The sequence below is a fragment of the Lytechinus pictus genome, chromosome 3 (genome assembly GCF_037042905.1).
Source record: "Lytechinus pictus isolate F3 Inbred chromosome 3, Lp3.0, whole genome shotgun sequence".
NCBI lineage: Eukaryota > Metazoa > Echinodermata > Echinoidea > Temnopleuroida > Toxopneustidae > Lytechinus > Lytechinus pictus.
Window position 1 is genome coordinate 34117817 of NC_087247.1, and position 21989 is coordinate 34139805.

General features: G+C 35.7%; 1 protein-coding gene across 2 annotated transcripts; it reads left to right on the top strand.

Annotated features, from left to right (window-relative positions):
- The first annotated feature begins 5490 nt into the window (after positions 1-5490).
- On the top strand, positions 5491-21424 carry LOC129257398 (uncharacterized). Of its 2 annotated transcripts, none has more exons than XM_054895708.2 (7): positions 5491-5747; positions 9945-10134; positions 15014-15067; positions 15654-15806; positions 16271-16468; positions 16951-17083; positions 17714-21424. In XM_054895708.2, the coding sequence occupies exons 2-7, from the start codon at positions 9949-9951 to the stop codon at positions 17716-17718; spliced, it is 729 nt and encodes a 242-aa protein (XP_054751683.2). In that variant the 5' UTR covers positions 5491-5747; positions 9945-9948; the 3' UTR covers positions 17719-21424. The 2 variants fall into 2 exon arrangements, with proteins under 2 accessions (XP_054751683.2, XP_063952946.1); XM_064096876.1 differs by having other exon boundaries at positions 16957-17083; positions 17714-17803.
- Positions 21425-21989: the final 565 nt, after the last annotated feature.

The window sequence follows — 21989 nt, forward strand, 5'->3', positions numbered from 1 at the left end:
ATTTATATTAAAAAAGTGATCTGTAAATATTTATGTGGAAATAGGCACTTAAACAAATTTGTGTCGCCCCCCCCCCCGCCTCCAAAAAAAAATGATAAAGAGAAAGAGAGAGAGAGGAATTTCTGCTACTTATAATATACCTACCAAGATTTACTGGAAACACTCAAGAATTCAAACCACTGGCTACAGATGGGGGTATCTGTGGGCCATGGCGGGGCCATGGCCTCAAGGAAAGGGGGGGGGGAATATATTATATGTTTGCAGTGCTCTCATACCCCAGAAGGGGGTCAATAGAGTCAATAAAATCTTACAATCATACAATATAAGGGTGAAAATCTTAATCCAAGCCCGGAATCCAAGTAGATAAAAAGCGATGTCCATTATATTTCCAGTATGAAATTTCAGCCGACTCTGGTTATCTGCTCACCTCACGTCAAATATAGGGTTTAGTGGACTTATTTGACTATTGCACATGTTAATGGGACTTTTGGGCCACTGGACCCCCCCCCCCCCCCCAAAAAAAAAAGGAGTTCCACGACAGAGAGAAAAGGAAATAAGGTGAAAGTGAAAGGACAGGGAAGGGAAAACTATAAACATTTTTAAATATCAAGTTAAAATCTATTAGATATTCTTTATTTTACAAGGTAAAAAAATGTCGGTCCACGCAGATGCCACATTGTGCCTCTCTTTATTTCTTTTTTAATATTTATTTCATTTTATTTTTATTTTTTGCTGGGGGCTCATTACGCCACTGGTCAGATCTTATCCATCAGCAACCTGAGTATCAGTCTTGTATATATTAACCTGAGCAAACTGAGTGTGTTGCATTTTTACAAGATAGCAAGATTAATTATTAGAAACTAAGTTGAATACCCTATGAAAATAATATATAGTTTCACTTCACAGCGGGAAAATAATAGTATTTTCTTAAAAATATGGATTTCGTCTGAAATTTCATATACTTCACAAATTATGCAAATGAAATGTGATGTCATCATGCCATTTTGGCAAGTTGTGTTGGCTCATGTGCACACCGATTGCTTAGAATAAAATCCAAAATAAGGTCTTTATAAACTTAAGTTCTCGGTATACACAGTGTGTGGTACTCGGAAGAATTGTTGGAAAATAAGCAATAATTAGGTGTGAAATGATACCCGTCATTGCCATGGCAACGGGGACATGGATTGCCCCAACGATAGGCCTATTATTGGGAGAAAGAAGAAAGAGGAAAGAGAGAGAGGGGGAAATACAAGAAGAGAAAGACATTGGAAACTAATAAGTAAGAAGAGTAGGCCTATTATACTACTGTCCCTGTATATTCGAGAACAATGTAATCTTTTGGTAACGTTGCCCCTTATGCCGCCCTGAAACCGTCAAGGCAAGAACTTGCGAAGACGTGTTCGAGAGGAGGAGAACGACACAGGATGTGAGGGGGAAACACAAATCTATACATGTTTTTTTTTATTATTATTTTGAATAATAACGTCAGAAAGGGTGGAATTGAGAAAAAAATGTAATCCACATTGTATTATTCGAAATACTCTGAAATACAATACTCCAAAATTTATTTTGACCAATTGTATGCCCGGCAGTCACGGCAGCCAGATCGACGTTGCTTTTTGGGATATTCCCATCTATCCTATTATTGTCGAACGCCAAACAGGGTAGCAGCAATTCTCATTTTTAAAGCAGGGGCCGCGGAACCGTGTACAAAACCGTGTACAAAAACGCAAAAATGACCATACGATTGTGATTTTCTGCATGGTCAGCCCCCCCCCCCCCCCCCCACTTTGAAAACCGTTCCGCGGCCCCTGTAAAGACCTTTATCTTTTAATCTGACGCGACCGGGGCTTGAACTCCCGACCTCAGATTGAGACTGACGCTCTTTCCCAACTGAGCCAAACACGAAAAGAGCAGATCAAACTGTTCAATCACAAGGTGGCGCAAGAAACATGACTTCTTTGCGATAGAATGATTCCTTTCACCGCGAACAATATTGTCATTTTTTGTTGTTGTCTAGAAACAGTTTGGTGTGTTTTCTAATAAAAAAATTAGCATGCTTAGTGGGATTGACGTCAAGAGGCAAATCTCCGTCCGATAAAAATTATGCAGAGAAGGGGGATGGGGGCAGTGGCGTAACTACGGGGGGGGGCATGGGGGCACGTACCCCCCCCCCCAATCGGCTGGCAAAAAAAACGGGGGAAAGGAGAAAAAGAGAAAAAGAAGGAGAAAGGAAGAGAAACGAAGTGGGAAAGAATTCATTATTCATTATAATGTTATATTATATTATAATTATATTACAAAAGAAACGTTTTTTTTTCATAACTTTATGAAACATAATTTTGCTCAGGGCCTATCTTCATTGTACCTGGTGCTCGCATTGTCTGTTTAACGAGATGAATAATCCTGTTGTACTAAAACCTCTCGTTTTCAAGTCAAAACATACCAAATATATTTCCTCGCACTTCGAGTTATCATTGTTTTTTGGAGTGACATTTGCTTCTTTTTCATGACTACTTAAAGTGATTGCCCCATTATAAGGTTTTAATATAAAACATTTCCTGTACGTGCTTACGTTCGCAATAGTGGGTTGGTGAGATAAGTCTGCTCTTCATGAATTCCCCAAATCAGTCCTTAAAAATGTCAATTTTTCTGATCTGAATATAAAAAAAATTCAGCTCGCGCTTCGCGCTCACATCATTTGGTTAGTGAAATACGTGTGGTCTTATAGTGAATTCCTACAAACAATAGAATGCCCCTCTTCAATTCTGAATTTCCTAAATTTTCAGCAAGCGCTTCGCGCTCGCAATATTTGATTAGTGAGATGCCTATGATACTCATGATTACAATGACTACAAGTGCTTCATGTGTTTAAAAGTAATTCTAACAAAATCAGCAAGCGCTTGGCACTCGCATTAGATGACTGGTGCGAGGTAGTATACTCTTAATTGATTCCTAAAATATAGTCCTTAAAATGTCCCTGTTTGGGGTCTATTAAAAAAATTCAACTCGCGCTTCGCTCTCGTATTGTTTGTTAAGCGAGACAGGTATGTATCATGATTACAAAAAATGCTTATAATGTCCCTTTTACGTCTGAATATAAAAACATTTCAGCTCGCTCTTCGCGCTCGCATTGTTATGTCACGGACGTCGGCTTTACCTATATACTTAGTACCACCTCACACACCTTGCTCAAATCGGACCAAAAAGTACATCCTTCATAATTTTTTTTTCTCGTATTTTCATACCCTCGCAATTTGGACCGTAAACACAGGCGCGTATTCTGATAGCAGGTTTGACTTAAACTCAGGTTTAAAGTTTTGGCTTAAATATGGATAGCCAATCGTTACATAAATCACTAACAGTAGAGATATCATACTTAAGCTCATTTGGCTCTCAAATCATTCATAATTGTCTAGGAAGTATAAATAGATGATTGTCTTCACCATCGATGAATCAGGAAAGAGCACAGTAAACATAAGAAACATACAACTTAATAAAAATGTTGATACTTTTGGCTTTCCATACTTAAACCGCAACTTTGAACCTGAGATTAAGTTAAACCTGCTATCAGAATACGGGCCTCAGTTTCTTTAGCGAAATATATACACTTTTTTCATTATTTCAGTGTTTTTGGCACTGTCCTTAAAATTTCTCTATATAGGTCCGTATACCTGGCAACTGAGCGCGCTTCGCGCGCTCGCTAAGTGACTCAAAATGTTTGCTGGTGTCCCCCCCCCCCAATGCCGCGACCCACGGTACGCCACTGGATGGGGGTATTGTCAATTTCCAAAATAATTATTTTTGCACCTTATTTTCTAATAAGGTGCAATCAATTATTGATATGTAATCAATTATGTAGGCAGGAATTTACGGTAATGATCATGATCAATATATAAGTGCAGTAAGTGAAACATTAGCAGTTTGTGGAGGTTATTTTGTAAGCATAATTATGATAAATGGCATTTTCCAATCATACTCTAGCAGTGTATCGCATTGCCCCGGCCCTCCCCACCAAAAACAGTATTTATAAATTTTGCGAGCAGAACAACAAGGTCAAATTGATGCACTCAAAAAGACTCATAAAAACTGAAGCAGGTTTTGAACATGCATGGTATTTCCTTGAACCTCACCTTTATTTCTTTTAGAAAAAAAAATTACTTCAGTTTATTTATCGAAAATATGTTATTCTGTTCTGACGCTTTCGTGGCATCGTGCTCATTATTTATTGAAAAAGCTTTATAATAATGTTTTGTCATTACTTATGAACACATACGATACGGTGCCCATTCTCCAGAAAAGTTGTCCTGTTATTTGGAATGGGAACAACTGGGTTAAAGCTTTAACAGAGAATTCCCCGGTTTGGTTTAAAGATACTATTTGTTTACCAAAGGCAAATAGCTTTACTATTAGGCCGAATGGTCGTCCCTCATCATCCACCTTTCTTTTAGATACCATATTCATGAAACTGTTCCCCGTATATGCCAGTACGCAATATAAAAAGATTGTCTTATCACCCCCCCCCCCTTAAAATAAATCGGTCAAATTGACTCGATGATAGCAGTCAGCTGGGTGCAACTGATATACTTGAAACTTTATAGTCAAATTTCTGACGTATCTAGTCAGAAATAACTTTGTTCTAGTAAAATACGACTAGAAAAAATATGACTAGAACATTGTTGCACCCAGCTGACCCGATCAACTAGTCATGTTGACTGATTTGTTTTGAGAGTACGGGCTGAAAATATTTATATCTAAATAAATAGAGTAAAATTCACAGAGCAAAATGCTGAAAATTTCATCAAAATCGGATAACAATAAAGTTCTTGAATTTTAAAGTTTGACAATATTTTGTGAAAACAGTTATATGCACATCGTCATGAATATTCATTAGGTGGGCTGATGACGTCACATCCCCACTTTCACTTTTCTTATGTTATTACACATGTGTAAATGACGTGTCTCCATTATGATGAAATAAGTTGCAGCAATAAATAACCAATGCACTTAATCAGTTATCAATCCAATTGTTTTAGTTCTTGGTAGAATTTTTTTGAATAGACCTAATTTCATATAGTAAAATACAAAAGAACAAGTAGGGATATGACATCATCAGCCCGACTAATGAATACTCATAAATCTTTACAATTCAATAACTTTGTTATTTGTTATCCAATTTTGATCAAATTTTCAGCATTTGCTTTGTGAATTTTACTCTATTTATTGAGATATAAATATCTCCATCCTGGACCTTCCCTTTAAAGTTTCTTGTCTCTCTTCATACACACGCCTGCACCTTATTTTCTATACCATTTGGCTTTTAACCCACTCCCTCCACGTCCACCAATCCTCGCCTGTAATATTCTTTTGTTTCTTTTGTTCTGGAGATCCATGGATGCACGTGCGTACTCCCCCAATAGCGTTTATAATCCAATGGACGAGCTTCCGCCAATAGCAGTGCATAATCTGCTTTCTTCTACAAGCCGTGGTATATACGACAGCATGAAAAGTCAGTTGTGGTGGAACTGGAAGAAAGCATCGTGTGTATTGCTCTGATAACTTTCATGTATAGATATATATGTCTTGATATATCTCGGAGATATGAATATGAATTTGTGACGCCTTCATATACCTGAGGAAGAGGGTTTTCAATTTTTAAAGTACGAAATTGGATACCTTATAGTATACTTATAGCTGAGAGTGAAGTGGATACGTGCGTTGAACAAAGAATCTATTCAGATTAAAGGGTAAGAATTAAGAATATATATACCTGCAAGTTCCCTTTCTTCAGATATACAATTAAGATACTTTTGTAAATTTGTTTTGACATTTTTTTCGGTCAACACTTTTTCACCAACATATTACTGGTTACTTTGATGATACTTATTCTTTTTTTGCGATGAAATCAACTTGAGTGCTTTCTTTGTGTGATCTTCTACTCGGTCTTCTATACGGATGAGCGGATAATCTACCGATGACTTGTTATGTTTGTCATGAATACATGAATCGCATAATTCTTGATTGATATGTTTTTAGAATGATACTTTCCTGATTTCACTCAACACCGATTATGTGTAACAGATGTACCCCCGACTGGGACTCGAACCGGTGACCTCCGGAGACCCATGTAGCGTGCAGAGCCCAGGGTAGAATTATGACTCATTCCTTTATCTCTCATGGAGTGAAATAATCCCAAGATTGTGGACTCTCCCGAAGGTTGAACTTTATATGTACAGAGATAATTATTCCATAGAGCTATTACAGCTCTATGATTATTTTAAATAGAAACTCGGTCTGTAGAGCCTACTTGGAAATGTATTCGTGAAAGGAAAACAAAACAAACTTCGTGATTGTTCTGTACATAATTTTCTACAAGCTCAAAATAATTATGATTGCCAAGCAATTTACGGGGTAATTTAGGATGTCATCTTATCATTACTCAGAACTCGTCTTGTTTTGAGGTAATTTGGAGAGATCATGGAGCTATAAAACACGGAGAGATCGTGTAAATGCATACACTATTACTTCAATCACTTCACGATTCTTCATGAATATCTTGTACAATACAACACGGGAAAACACCACACATGTCAACCGATATAATCACCCTTTTCTATTCCCTGACTGGGGATTTTAATTTGTCCCCTCCTTTGTTTGGGGATGGACACCCTACCAGGATAATTGACCTGGACAAAGCCCCTCATCTGCCTATCTACAATGCACGTGATATATACTCGCTTATCCGTAATTGGAGTTTGTTCATACGAAGTTTGGTCCGTCGCGTTACCGATATAATTGTATTTTGTACGTTATATTTATAAGAAGGAATTAAATATAGGAAATAAACAATCGGGCCCCGCACAAATAAATAAGACAATAAGGAAAAGTAGACTCACACTAAACAAAGAAGATACGTATATGCTAAATCAGGGGGAGCTAAGGGAAGACATTTTTCAAAGTATACTTTTTAGCATCGAATCTCAACTTTGTATTATGAGTGACTCAAGCTAGCAGGTCATTCACACGCTAGTCTAAACCTTTATTATTGCATTGCATCTATTGTTCTTTAATCCCTTATTACTTTGTGTGACGTAATACTGGCGGTCATAGTAAGAAGTGAGCTTTGAAATTTTGATTTTAAATGTGGAATATCACTAAAATGTTCACCTAAGAAAATGGAAATTTCGGGTCATGTAAACGTTCTGTGACATTTGTCTGTATAGCATTCTATATACTTACGATTGCTTTTTCAACTTGCAGCCGTATTCTGTAATTCTCTCAATCGCATGCAGCAGAAATCGATTCTGAATGTGCTGGTTCGCTGCGTATTTTCCTCTTGTTTTTATAGATGCATGTTTTGGTTCTTTAGAGTTTGAACACTAAAACGTCGGTAAAAGCAGGGAGTTTGGAGGTAGAGTACAAAAAATTTGATTTGGTAATTATTTTTTAAAGTTTATTCATTGTGTATGATTCTACTTTCCAAAAAGTTATTATTGTTAAAAATACCCCAGTTTTTACCAGAAAACAAGTACCAAAGTTTATTGGTGATTTTCACAAAATCATTATGTTGTGCTTTAGATCATCAAAATTCAATTTTGATGATTAAAAACAACCTAATGATCGGCTTGGGAGATTTCTCTATCGCAAACAAGTTTGACAAACAAAAAAGATATTATTTTGTATAATACGGGATGGGAGAGGGGATGGTGTCCATACGTACACCCTTTTTTCAAACAAAATTTGGTAATTGCTTCTCGGATTTCATACTTCCTTTTTTTAAAGAAAACTATATAAAACCGTAAATGCAATCGGATATAAGCTTATGTTATGAATTTGTTACGCATGAAAATTTGATAAACTGTTTCAGTAATTTCTTTATTTATTTATTTGTTTTTACCGAACTTCTTATTCTTAGTACGTATACGGAAGTGGTTAACCATTCTATTAATGTGAAAGTTGGGGGAAATCACTTTTGAGTATTTTGACCTTATTATGTTTTGCAAGACAAAGATTTCAGGAAGCTACTAACTTTCCCATCATCCGTTTGTGTCAGGATTGAAATATCATGCATTATACAACTTCCATATAGGCCTACTTGTTTTATACATGGGTCAAAATTTCGAAGGTTTTGAGCAGGCTTTTTATAAATACACTGTATTAAATTGTGTATCAAGAGCTGTTTCATTTTTCTAAATCGTACGACTGTTTTTTCTGTCAAAACCCAGAAGAATATCAAACATAATGGAATTGTTAAACATTTTTAAAGAAAAAAAAATCGAACAATAGTGGATATACAGTTTTATACAAAAATAAGAAATATGTACATGTATGTATTTGAAGCTTTTAATGGCCGATTGAAGAAAATTCTAAATATGTATCAAGCACATCTTATTATTTTTCATTCTCTTTTTATTTTGCTTAGAGAATAAAATCCAGATTCTTGGTAGTACCATGGACCTATTACATAATGTTTCTCTGTTATTTGGTTGTTTTATGCTTGTAATATGACCTCTCTATATAAGAATTCAGATTGCAATATAATTATCGACCATTGAAGGATGTTTTCGTAACTGTTCACCGATAAACACTTTCACAACAGGCAATACCAAAATAATTTATTTTATTTGATACGTTCTATCTATGCATAAAGCTTCGGCTATTAAGATAATAAACAACAGAAACAAACAAACAACAACAAAAACAAAGGTCACAGACACCCCCCCCCCACGACAACGTGAGATCGTTTTCATACGAAAACAGAAAAGACGTTTTGAATGGGTTTACTACAAGACAAATCTTGATTTGCATCAGTATGACAAATTATTGCTTTATTATAATGTCGAAATATGAGATGGATAAAATACAATCCATGTAAAGTGCAGAAAAAATAAAATGTACATCAATTTTGTGATAGATATTTACTTGAGAATATTATGACCAAGGAAATGGAAATGAATGGTACATGTATATGAGATTATATACTTTCCATATTCTCCATTCCAGGGTGACACCAATATTATGTTGTGATGGGGGGGGATATCCTAACGTTTAAGTTTACCCTTTAGCGCATAAGATGGGTACATTTCCGAGATCTCTTCTTTTGATGCCCTTCCCCTTTTCTCACTCTTTCCCATTTTCAATATGAAAAATGAAAAAATAAGGAAGATTTCCCCCATGCACCGCAACAAGTTTACACTCTCTCAACGCTTCTGTATACCTGCAGGACTGGTGTTGAAAGAAAACAGATCCTCATTAAAATCGTTATGAAAATACAAATTGAGACAGCAAGGGGGATATTACTTGTGCAGCAGAAAACGTTTTGTTTTTCTACAAAACATTCATTGGATATCCTTATTTTCACCAAAATTCCTTGAATATTTGACCGGTTTTACTTTTGAAATTATGGATTTTTGGGGCTCGCTCGCCTTGTTCATTCTTTCCAGAAAGAGGGCACCCGTTAAATTTTTTGCTTGAATATGCCACTGTTCTATGACTTTGCATCATCCCATTGAGAAAGGGACGGGCGGGGTTTACTATAGAAATGAAAAGAACTTCATACAGACACTGACACTCTCAAAACTTCGATAAGGGCATATTGATCAATAATTCTCAGTCATCGTTGTTATCATCAACTCTATATGAACGCGCTACAATCGAGAAAGATCGATTTGCCCCCACCACTTTTTTAATATTCTGACTGGAAGAATAATATATCGTGGTATTTTCATAAAACTCTTAATTTATCCCCCTGAATCATCAGTCTTCTTGCATTTCTTCCTCCTGCTATTTTCCAGTCCATTCCTCTTTTTCTTCCTCTCCCCACCCCGGCCCCTTCCACTCTCCCTTCCACTTTCTCCCCCTCCCATAAATACACCGATATAAGACTTTATGATTATATGGTTTCTAAACTAATACGGTTATGAATGTAATTATTTTCCATGCAGAATTATGGCTAACGACATCATCCTCCGTGCTCGACCACGTCGAAGTGAGAACTTCAACAACGCCGGCGCATGCTCAATTGGTATGCTTCAGCTACTAGGAGCTCTCTCTACCATCGCACTTGGTGTGGGTGCTTACGTCATCGAGGGGTCTCTCATCTACTATGGTGTACCCATTTGGTCTGGAAGTTTGGTAAGAATATAAAAAAAAGCACAAGGGCTATTCCACGGTTACTCACGTTACATTTGGAGACACCTTGACTCATACTTGGAGCTGTAACTCCATTATTATTGATAGGATCACAACATAGTATGCAGTCTGACTATCCTTTGTATAAAAACAAAACTTGGGAAATTTCATTATGCTCCTGGCAAATCTTTGAAATGTGTCGGTTACTCATGTTACATGATTTGGACATGCATAAAATGAAAAGTGGACATAAGTGAAAAGTGTCCTCATGCAAGGCTTTTATGAAAGTTGATTATATCCATTTCAAAGACGTATATTAGGGAGACAAATTTGTATATAATTAAAAAAATAAAGAACACATGGTTTTTACAAGGGGTGCAGATAAAGTGGTTACTCACGTTACGGTTCAGATGGGCTATATGTACAAAGACACATTGAGCTCATGTCCACCAACCTATGGAATTGCCCATAACAAAATCGACTGAATCGAAGACCCGGCCCTCCTAAAAGAGGTTTCATCTAAAAATATAGGCACCATGAGTCAGAACTTTTCATGCCACATGATATTTCGGTATACCGAAAGAGACATTTCTTTCCATACGAGGGGAATATTCTTTTTTTTTTAAGTAACAAAAAACAAAATTGCATGATTTAGAATTCTGCGTATATGATTGCTCACAAACTTTAGGGCGTTAACAATGTTTCATGTATTCTGTATCTTGTCTTTAACAGTTATGATTTATGTCAGTGGCCGCATGGCTTCAGTGGATCAACATGTATTCATCTTTTATCATTTCGGGAGATCAATTACGAAAATGCAATAGTTGAATTAAATTGAATATATGATTTTGTTTAGATATGTGATTCAAGGAATACACTGAAGAGAATTGCATTATCATGAAACCTTGGGTCTTGGTAGTTTCCCTCATTAATTACCTTTTGAAATGTGAAATAACATAAAATTGAAAAACTAAAGAGGTATGGGGAAAATACCTTTGAGAATTCGTAGATTCTTGTGAAAGTGGCGAATCAGAAGTAATGACGACTCTTTATTTTGTAATTACAAGATGGATACCATTTCGTGTTCGCCAATGGATTTTAAAAAAGTACCTTATCCAAGTAATCTGGCTTCGATCTCTTAGTACCCTAAATAAGTATATTTTTTCATGTTTTCCCAAGCATATACTATGTTTCAATTGTTTTTTCATATTCTATTTCCAAAGGTACATTCACGCATGGGCGGAAATCCCAGGGGGGACAGGGGGGACGTGTCCCCCCTACCAAAAATAGTAGGGGGGACTCAATATCAAATGTCCCCCCTACTATTTTTGGTCTTTTATGATGGAGAAAAATGCATCATTCACATTCGAAATAATACATGTATTGGACTAAATGACCTTACATTTTGAGTGAAAACCTTTGTTTTTTTTTGCTTGTCAAGTTTTCCAGATAAAATAAGATGAGGGGAAGACTTGGAAAATAAAAAGAATCTTTCATGTCACTATATAAAATTTGCACTCACACTTCGCGCTCGCATTGCCTGTTAGATGATTTTTCAATATGGAGCTTAAATATCAAGTTTGGAAGTCAATATACATAATCATTATACATTTCACCTCGGAAATCGAACTTTCATTATTTTGTGTGATTTACAAACTGATATTTCAAAAGGTGCTCTGTAAAAGAGACAGCTTTATGGTCTGAATATTGACATTTTCTACTCGCACTGAGCGCTTGCAAAATTCGATTTATTGAGAACCTATTATTTTTGTGTATTCCATTTAGTTTTGAAAAATATCCCTTTTCAAGTCTGATTGTCAAAACGTAGCAGATAGCGCTACTCGCATTTTGATTGGCGATTTATATATGTCTCAATATTGATTTTCATGAGAGTTTATCAAAGATTTTGGCTCGCGATTTGCGCTCGCATTGATGGTTAAAAATATTTTAACTGATGCATTCTATTCATAATTACTAAAGTGCTTGAAATGTCCAGTTTTCAGGCCATAATATCATCAGATTCATCGCCCTCATTGGGCATTAATAAATAAGATATTAATTTAATGATCCATATCCACCTCACAATTCTACAAAGTGCTTGAAATATATAGCTGAAATTGACTCTTTTTTTCAGATCGGAATATCAAATACTAGTAGTTTAAGCTCGCGCTTCGCGCTCGCTGATAGATGCATGTGTAAAATGCCGAGATTCGAGGTCTAAATCTGAAACACGCGCATGTTTATTCAGATATACAACTTGTTCTCTATTTCAATCATTATCCAGTTTCAGATCACAATATCAAAAATTTTCTGCTCGCATTATCAATGTAGAAAGATCCCCTATTACTCACCCTTTTCATGATTTACAATACATGAGTATAGAGTGTCCCGTCTAAATCTCGAATTCTTCTGCTCACGCATCAATTGTTTAGTTATATAGCTACCCGATTACAAAAATTGATTAAAATTTTCAGCTCGCGATTCGTGCTAGCATTATTTGATTGTTGAAATATGTAATGTCTTCATGGCTAAGTGCAAGCAGTCCTTAACAAGTACCTTTTCGATCGATTCAAATTTAACGTATATGAACGTTTTCTGGCTGCATTTTGCACTCGCATTATTAATGTAAGGACCGGGTGTAAGGAAGACCCCCAATAATCCTTTTCATGATTTACAAAACATGAAGAGTGTCGATCTCGTTCTTAGGTCTAAATCTCAAAATTCTCCGCTCGCACTTCGCGTTCGCATCAATTGTTTAGTTATATACCTAGTATATGTTTAAGTTACAAAAAGTGCTTAGAATTTCCAGTCTTTGGGTAATAATTTAAAAAAAAATTCAGCTCGCGCTTCGCGCTCGCGTTATTTTGATTGTTGAAATATGTAACGTCTTCATGGCTAACTGCAAGCAGTCTTTAACAGGTACCTTTTCCCTCAGTTAACCTCTGCTCGCACGTCGCGTTCGTAGTAAATATTTAGTTGTATATACATCTTTTTCAGGATAACAAACATTGCCCAGAATGTTCAAATTTTAGGAAAAAATACATAAATTTGCCCAAAAAAAATTATGCTCGCGCTTCGCGCTCGCATTATATAAATAAGGACAATGATATTATATATTTATGTTGATTTATAAGAATAAAGCTAAAAAGTGACCATGAGGACTACTCCTTCAATGAAACAGACAAAAATTACCTTCGAAAGCGGCCGATCGGAGATTAACATTTGGCTGAAAACATTTTTCGCCCCCCCCCCCCCTATTGGCGAAGGCTGGATCAGCCCCTGTTGTCCCCCTACCTTTCGGGACAGATTTCCGCCCATGCATTCACGCAAGGCCGTTTTTGATTGCCCTCTTATGTACTTTTTTGTGAGCATGGTTTCCACCTTGTAATGAAGGCCCCCCTCTCCCCTCCCGGGGGATAACTTGATTTGTACTTTCAACATGTTTGGATTAAAGATAAAAACACCTTTGCAATGCACAATTTTAGCGAGCATTTGAAGAGGTCGGGTGACGAAAACAAGCAGTTGATTTTTTTGTTGTTTAAAAAATGTCGACGAGACGTACGTTACACTACCAAGCATTTACTGAAATATACAATGAAAATGTTTTTAAAGGTCAAGTCCACCCCAGGAAAATGCTGACTTGAATAAATAGAGAAAAATCAAACTAGCATAGTGCTGAAAATTTCATCAAAATCGGATATAAAATAAGAAAGTTATGACATTTTAAAGTTTCGCTTATTTTTCACAAAACAGTGATATGCACAAATAGGTGAGTCAGTCGATGATGTCCATCACTCACTATTTCTTTTGTATTTTATTGTTTGAAATACACAATATTTCATTTTTTATAGATTTGACAATAAGGACCAACTTGACTGAACCATATTAAACAATGCTAATTCCACATGTTCAGGGAGGAATTAATCGTTGTATCACTTGACAATGAGGAGAAAATTAGAATATTTCATATTTCATTTAATAAAATACAAAATAAATAGTGAGTGGATGACGTCATAGTCTCCTCATTTGCATACCAGCCAGGATGTGCATATAACTGTTTTGTGAAATTAAGCGAAACTTTAAAATGTCATAACTTTCTTATTTTACATCCGATTTTGATGAAATTTTCAGTGCTATGCTTGCTGGATTTTTCTCTTTTTATTCGAATCAACTTTTTGTTGGGGTGGACTTGTCCTTTAAATACAAGGCATTGATTTTCCTTTTATTTGGATCCCGAGAGATTAATCCAGATGAATTTATGAGAGGGAGATCGAATAATAGGGGGAAATTTTAATGATAATACGAGAAAGACAGAGAGAGATCTGGGAAACGCGTTTGTGTGAAAGATATAACAAAAATTCGAGTGTCACATGACCGACGAGAAGAAGACATATTCTATCTTTTCAATAAGTCTATTAATCAATATTATATCACATCGACTTATAGATTTTGCAAGTCGACACGATTTCTGAAAAAAAAGTTACATATCGTCATGATGACATGACATGATAACTTAAATCAATATGACAAATTTCTTTTGAATCCGACTTGGCTAGATTGCTATATGGACATGTAAAGGTCGATGTCGACTTGATAAGACAAAATATCTAGCCATCTGGGGCCCGTTGCATTAAAATTTTGCCACAAAAAACTCTGGCAATTTTTTTGCCAGTTTTTTAATGTGTAATGTTCAATGACATAATTTTGTTTGCCCGAGTTTTTTTATGGCAAAAGTTTTATGAAACGGGTCCCTGGTCAAGTAGAATGGCAAATTAAAGCTACTGTACTACATGGATAAGATGTGTTATGAATATAATCCCATTATCGTCTCCTGGTTTGGATACTTGGCCTTTCAAGAAACATTGTTTTATTTTTACTGCAGTTCTTCCTAACAGCCGTCACAGCATTTGTATCCGTCCGGAAAACTATTTGTGGGGTGAGTTACGCAACCAATGATAACATTACTCTGAAATAATGCCTATGAACTTGTTATCCTGATTCGATGATGAATGTCTAGGATTCTTAAATTAATGACAATTTTTCTTAACTGAATATGAAGATGAGAGTTCTTGCATCAATATCAATGTACGAAGTTTACCTATATAGATACGACATATAGATATTCGTCTGTGCGTCTCAATGCTCACTGATGATGATGGTGATGATGATGATAATGATGGTGATGATGGTGATGATAGATGATGATGATGATGATTGATCGTGATGATGATGATGAAAGTGATAGTGATGATTGATGATAAAAGCAATGATGTTGATGATGGTGGTGGTGGTGTTACTGATGGTAAGTGATATTGATGGTGAGATGATGATTTGTGATGATGATGATGATGATTACGATTATGGTTGATAATGATGGTGAAGTTTTATGTGTGGATTATGGAAAAGGGGGAACATTTCATTTTTTACCATTATAGTATTTCAATCACCTTTACTTTATTGCTTTCTCTTCCCATAGGACAATTTATTTTATCGAAGTTAAAATCCATGTGTTTATTTTTCAGATAACCACATTCCTTGTAATGTGCATGTTATCAACGGCTGTTGCTGCTGCTCTACTGATCTTATATGCCCGCCTCATCACTCTGGATGGAAGATATACATACTGCGATATAAGAGACTCCAAAACGTTACTATGTACTCGTTACGCTTCACGGGTAAGGTGACGCCATATGAGACTGGTGCTCCTAGAAATATTCTTTAACTTACAAAAAAAGGAAGCCTTTTACATCTTACTGCATTTTTCATCAATACTCTCTGGCTTTTCTGAATCTAACTTCGTTTTTTAACATGGTGAAAATACGGTCTAAAATGTAAGCACAATGTTTAAGCCCCTCACTCTAACAAGTTGTTTAAACTTTTAAAAATTGCAATTTTTGGCGACTGCTTCAACTTTTTACACAGCTTTTTAACTTATAACAATAGTTGTTAGTGTGATAGGCTTAAAAAACATGCTAAAATTTTAACAGCATTTTAACAGTGTGCAGGGAAAGCTATAGATCCTATAATTTACACTGAATACCATTGTCATAATTGCTAGTATGCACTTGCTGTAAGTAGCCTGAAGTAAAATACAATATGTAGATAATCTTCTTGTGGATCTCCTTGGTTTATCTTTCAGCCAACTCTAATGATAGTAGATGCTGTCACCTTGGGCATTTTTGCGATCCAGTTCCTCACCGGAGCCATTGGGATGGGGCTCTGTCTCTGTGGGCTGTGCAGAAGAACCCTGGGGCGAACCTCCTCTATCCCGCCCCCTCAGCCAAGGGCAGCTGTTAACACCCATGGGCCTCCTGTCAATGCCACAAATGCCGCACCTGTAAGTTAACTCTTCTGCATCAGTGAATTTGGTTTCTTTCATAAAGTGAACTTGAATGCATGGATGGCAGTGAAGAAAAGAAACACTACAGTAACTTGACATGAGGAATTGAGAAGAAAGAAAAGGAGAATGAGACAGGGATATGGGGGAATAATTACTACATTTCTTAAGCGACCATATATTCCAAGGAATGCTCAAGGAGTCTTACAGTTCAACATTATACACGTAGTAGAGTAAAAAATAAAAAGGAAAGAAATAGAGAAATAGGAAGAGAGAAGAGGGGGGCATCCTATGTAAATGTATACATGTGTGTATGTTAAAGAAAGAACCGAGGTGTAATAATCAATGCCATATGATTACAAATCAAGAGTTTTAATCCAAGTCTATAGATGTGTCCATACTTGACTTCTGAGAAAAATCATCATAAATGAAGGTTAAGGGAGGAAATATGATATGTATTAATTCATATAATGGGTATTTAGATGCAGATGCAGAGGTATCCCAATGAAATCCCCGCCGCCATCCCGACTGCACCACCGGAGTATGTTGTAGCAGAAGAAGAACTCAGGGGTTCTGCACCACCGGAATATCTGGTATCAGAGGAACACATTGGAGGTGAGGATCATTTTTCCACAACTGTATATTTGTTTTTCTGTGAACAACTCCTGGAAACCATTCCTGGATATTGGATACCTTTCTGGGAAATTTGATATGGAACTAACAGAGTGATGATATAAAAATTGAGAGACATGTCTAGAGGATGATGTATTATTACTTTGTTTTTCGTTGCAAATTAAAACAGTGAGCAAACTAATGATATATTGATAAGGTTGAAGAAAACAAAATAATGATTTAGCCCCCCCCCAAAAAAAAAAAAAAAACCACAGTAAAATTGCACTTTCTTTAAAAAATTCCTCCCACTTTTTCATTTCCTGGAATTTTTCTAAATTACTTCATTTTCTCAACATTTCCTGGAAAGACTAGTAGTTTTCATTTTTTTAGAAGAAACACTGGTAAAGAAAACATTAAAACCAAGCCATTTTGAGCAAAGAATGAAAAGGAGAGGAGCAGGAAGAGAAGGGGAGGGAAAAAAGGATGGAATGAAGATGATAAAAACAAGAAAAAGTAGAGTCATTTGAAAGAGTTGGGGGGAGGGTGGGGAGGAATTACTTTATTAAAATGTAAAATGTGGCACAGCAATATATGATAATTATAATTCTCATCGTTTTATTTGTTTGTGATTAGTTTGATGAAGCTGGATGACTACTTATCTCACAGCAACCTTTGGACTCGAGACATTAAATTGAGAGTGCTGAACCCATTACCATGCTTTCTACCAACTCAGCTGGAGTATGAACTGAAACAAAAAACATTCTTGCCCCATTATGTATATAATGTATACAAGGTGTCTCAGAAAACATGGAAGAGTGGATTTTAAGTACTTTGTCTTTTCATGTTGAAACACATCAACAGGTATCCCGTAACAATGTACATCAATGAAGGGCCATTCCTAACACAGTTCTTTTCTCATCTGTTGCTTGATTTTGTCAAGATTTTTCAAGCCTGAATAATGAGAAACGGACATAGAAGGAAAATATACTTCACCAGATTTGATGATCCTGTTAGCATTATTTTTTTTTGAAGATATCAAAATTTTGAAGGCAAAGTACATAAAACCCAATTTTCTCCTCTTTTCAAGAACACCCGTTATATACACATTGAAAGATCTCAGTACTAACCTGAATTTTAAACTTTTTTAAAGCACATTCACCATGTATTCTTGTTTTAGATTTTGTAATACTAATGTTAAGTACTGACTTTTTTTATGGTTGCACAGTACACTGTTTTGTACATAATTTTTTTATAAAAATATGTTTTAACTTTATATTATTTGTTTTATGTGTCAAAGAAAAGAGATACATGTATTTCATGAAAGTTTGAAGTTAAAAGCCTTACTGTTCCTGAAAAAAGATTGCATTACAATATGGTCAATGACACATAAATGTATTCTGTATTATGAAGTATTTCTCTGGAATTTCATGCCATAGTTTACATACAGATGTTTGTAAGCTCTGTATTTATCAGTGTGCCAAAAAATTGGCTATTAAAGGAAATGTATGATACAGGTGCTAAATTATGTATGCCGTATTGAAGAAGATTTCAACCAACACGTAGGTTGGTTTATGATGAACCAAGATTTTGATCAAGAGCAGTGCAGTTTTGCATTGACCGGTAACTAACATAGATTGTCACGCCATATGAATGAAGAAGTGAACTATCATCATATCTATTTATGTCTGACAATGATTGGAATCGGCTTCCTTCCATGTCCGTTTCAAATGCATCCTTTCATGGACTTGTTCACATACAACATTTTCAACTACATCTAAATCTGATTCAATGGTTTATTTTTCAAACATATTGGCCCGATTTCACAAAGATGGTTTTTAAAACCCCCGGTTAAAACTATCGGTTGAACCCATGGTTTATGCAGATTTCCTGTATAAATTACGCGTATTTAATGCATATATTTAAAAAATGTCCTATGCTGGTGCGTGCTTTTGTCACAGTGCGCCAAATTGACGCCTGTTGCCTTGGTTAGCCACGCTACTTTCTTCACGAGTCCACTGTTTTGAATTAATGAGTCCACTCTTCAAACAGTGGACTCATGAATAAAATAGCACACTTAGCCATGGCAACAGGTGTCAATTTGGCACACTGTGACAAAAGCACACACCAGCATTGGACATTTTTTCAATATACACGGTAAATAAGTGTAATTTATACAGGAAATCTGCATAAACCATGGGTTCAACCGATGGTTTTAAAAACCACCTTTGTGGATTCGGGCCATTAAAATGACTAGAGACACTGCACATCACAGCAATATCTTCTTTTATCCATATGCTCCTGCTGAAATTAAATATCAAGTCCAGGTTTGGTAAAACCTCACAAAGGATTTTAAACATTTTTTTGTTAAACAATCTTCAACCAGGTGCAAAACAAAGGAAAAACTTTAAGATTCTTTTTTTTTTTTTTCACATCTAAACGAATAGCAAGCAAAAGAGAGCCAAAAATATGCTACATCTATAATGCATTCTGGTTACTGAACAAACTTGGTTTGCCTTCACATATAAAACAAAACCCTAAACCTCATGAATTGCTAAATTTTGTCAGAAAACCAGAGTCATCATCGCTAGCGGAGGTCAAAGAACAAATTATAAATGGCTTTGATATTTTACTTAGAAAGAGACTGAAATTCACCTGAAAACATGATTAAATATCAAATGATATTGCAATGTTGGTTTTTCAAGGTGGATGATTTGACTTTAAATATGCAGGCAGAAGATAATATTTTTTTTGCTGCTGATAAAGATAGCTTTCATGTCAGTACAGTACAGTCAAGAACTTTCCAGATCCTAATGACCTTTGATTATGGCCTAAGCCCCAATTCTAGTAAATGCAACAGTATGGTCTGCATAGAGCTGGAACATCTATTAAATGTTTGAACTTCTACAACTAGACATGTGTATTTAAACAGAATTATTTTAAATATCGATGAAGCTATGTAGAATGTGAGCATGGCCTTAGGGATATCCTGAAGACAATTTCCTGCAACATGGTGACCAGACCGATTTCGAGGTATTTATATTTAAATGCAAAAACATAACAAAACAACCATATTAATGTAAATGTATCTGTGCTTTGTACATATTTATGTTAAGTATGCTATATGTATTTATATAACCAATCGTGTGCTTTTATATATTTTTTTAAAACCCAACATGTGCATATAGTAAGCTGTAGTAATGTGTGAACATATACAATCATTTGTGTGCTATTTATTATGAAGTATTTGCACATTTATTGTGTAAAGTGACAATATTCATGTATGTAATAACCATTGTGTGCTATTTGTCAACTGTTGGTATCATTAATAGTTTATTTACCATGTAAGTACCAAAATGAATCAGTGATATTGTTTATGATTATAAATAATTATCTGTGGATGTGGAAGAAGCCAGTGTAATGAGTAAAGTGTGAAGGCAGAGATTAATCCCAGTAGTGTAATTCTCACTCTTCCTACCATGAAATTTAGTTTACAAATTACAAAAAAATCAAAACATTTTGAATTATTACAGTGATGCATATATATAAACAATCTTTCCATGTAACTATCGTGTTCAACTTGTGAATTCTGAATGAATTGAGGTGGAAGGGGAAGGAGTAGATGACATCATTAGATATCAAAATACATGAATGCCAGTCTCACTGGCAACTTAACATGCATTACGCAAGTAATGGATCAGTGCACAAACAGTTTGGAATGAAGGCTGCTCTCTCCTATTGAACATTATTTTTACAGTACTTAGAATTGTTTAAGAAAAGAAACACAGGAACTGGCTACTATTGAAATACTGGTTATAGTATGCATAATGGGGCGTTGTGGTCTAGTGGTTAAGACTCATGTCTTTCAATCTGAAGGGCGTGGGTTCGATTTCAAGCCATGGCACGTTTTCCTTCTGCAAAAAATTTACCTACCTTGTGCTGCACTCAACCCAGGTGATGTAAATGGGTCCTGACAGGAAGTAATTCCTCAAAAAGCTTTGAGTACCAGAATACGTAGACTAGCTTAGGCAAGGTAATATATAGGAGCAACTTGAGCACCTAACATTGTGGATATGTAGTTTGCAGGCACAGACCCAGATTGAAACTTTGATCAGCAAGTGAGTCTCCACGCAAAGACTAGAACATACAAAATTTGCTGTAGGCTGCACATTCAGACCCTAAACTCGAGTGAAGGGTTTGCACAGCAGACTAGTGGATGTGTGTGCTATTATACAAATCCAATATAATTATTATATATTATGAACTAGATAATCAGAACTTACATGGAAATATTGAATATACGTCTTGTGAAAGTATTAAACCATTGTTGGAGGTGAAGATAACTTGGAGGAACTGTTATGCTTCATTATGTTAGTCCTGAATAGACACTGTTGGGTTGGTGATATAAATAGAAAGTAATTCAACAGGAATGGATATGAAAGAGGTGAAGTAGAAATTGAGAGGCGAGAAAGTGGTAGCATTGGAGTGGTTTTTAGGCTCGATCAGAAATGGCATGACAAACCTCAGCATCATATTTGTGTACAAAGTTAATGGACTACGGGGTATAAAAAGAAAGGGAGAGGCAAGGGGTTTTCATTTTTTACCAGTATGACAAAAATCTGCAGTCCAATCAAACTCTTTTGAAAAATGAGTTATGAAATAAAATGTGACTCAACATCATAATTAATCATTATGATGTTGTAAGTTAACACATTTCTGGACCACATTTTGAGCTTTGCACATTTATTAGAAAAGTGGTGTGATTTGTCTCACCACTATGGACCATGTTGCTGAGCTTTATCTCATCATATCTGAATATGGCTTTAAAAAAATTGTGGTGAATTTTGATTGTCATAATCTCAAAGCGCTCTCCCTCGCGTAAACGGAAATATGTCAGATGCGCCAACTGCAG

Excerpts from the sequence above, each read along its gene's own strand:
- LOC129257398 (XM_054895708.2), top strand. The coding sequence starts at position 9,949 with ATGGCTAACGACATCATCCTCCGTGCTCGACCACGTCGAAGTGAGAAC. Across the intron at positions 10,135-15,013 it reads CCATTTGGTCTGGAAGTTTG|TTCTTCCTAACAGCCGTCAC; the intron begins GTAAGAATATAA and ends TTTTTACTGCAG. Across the intron at positions 15,807-16,270 it reads GTACTCGTTACGCTTCACGG|CCAACTCTAATGATAGTAGA; the intron begins GTAAGGTGACGC and ends TTTATCTTTCAG.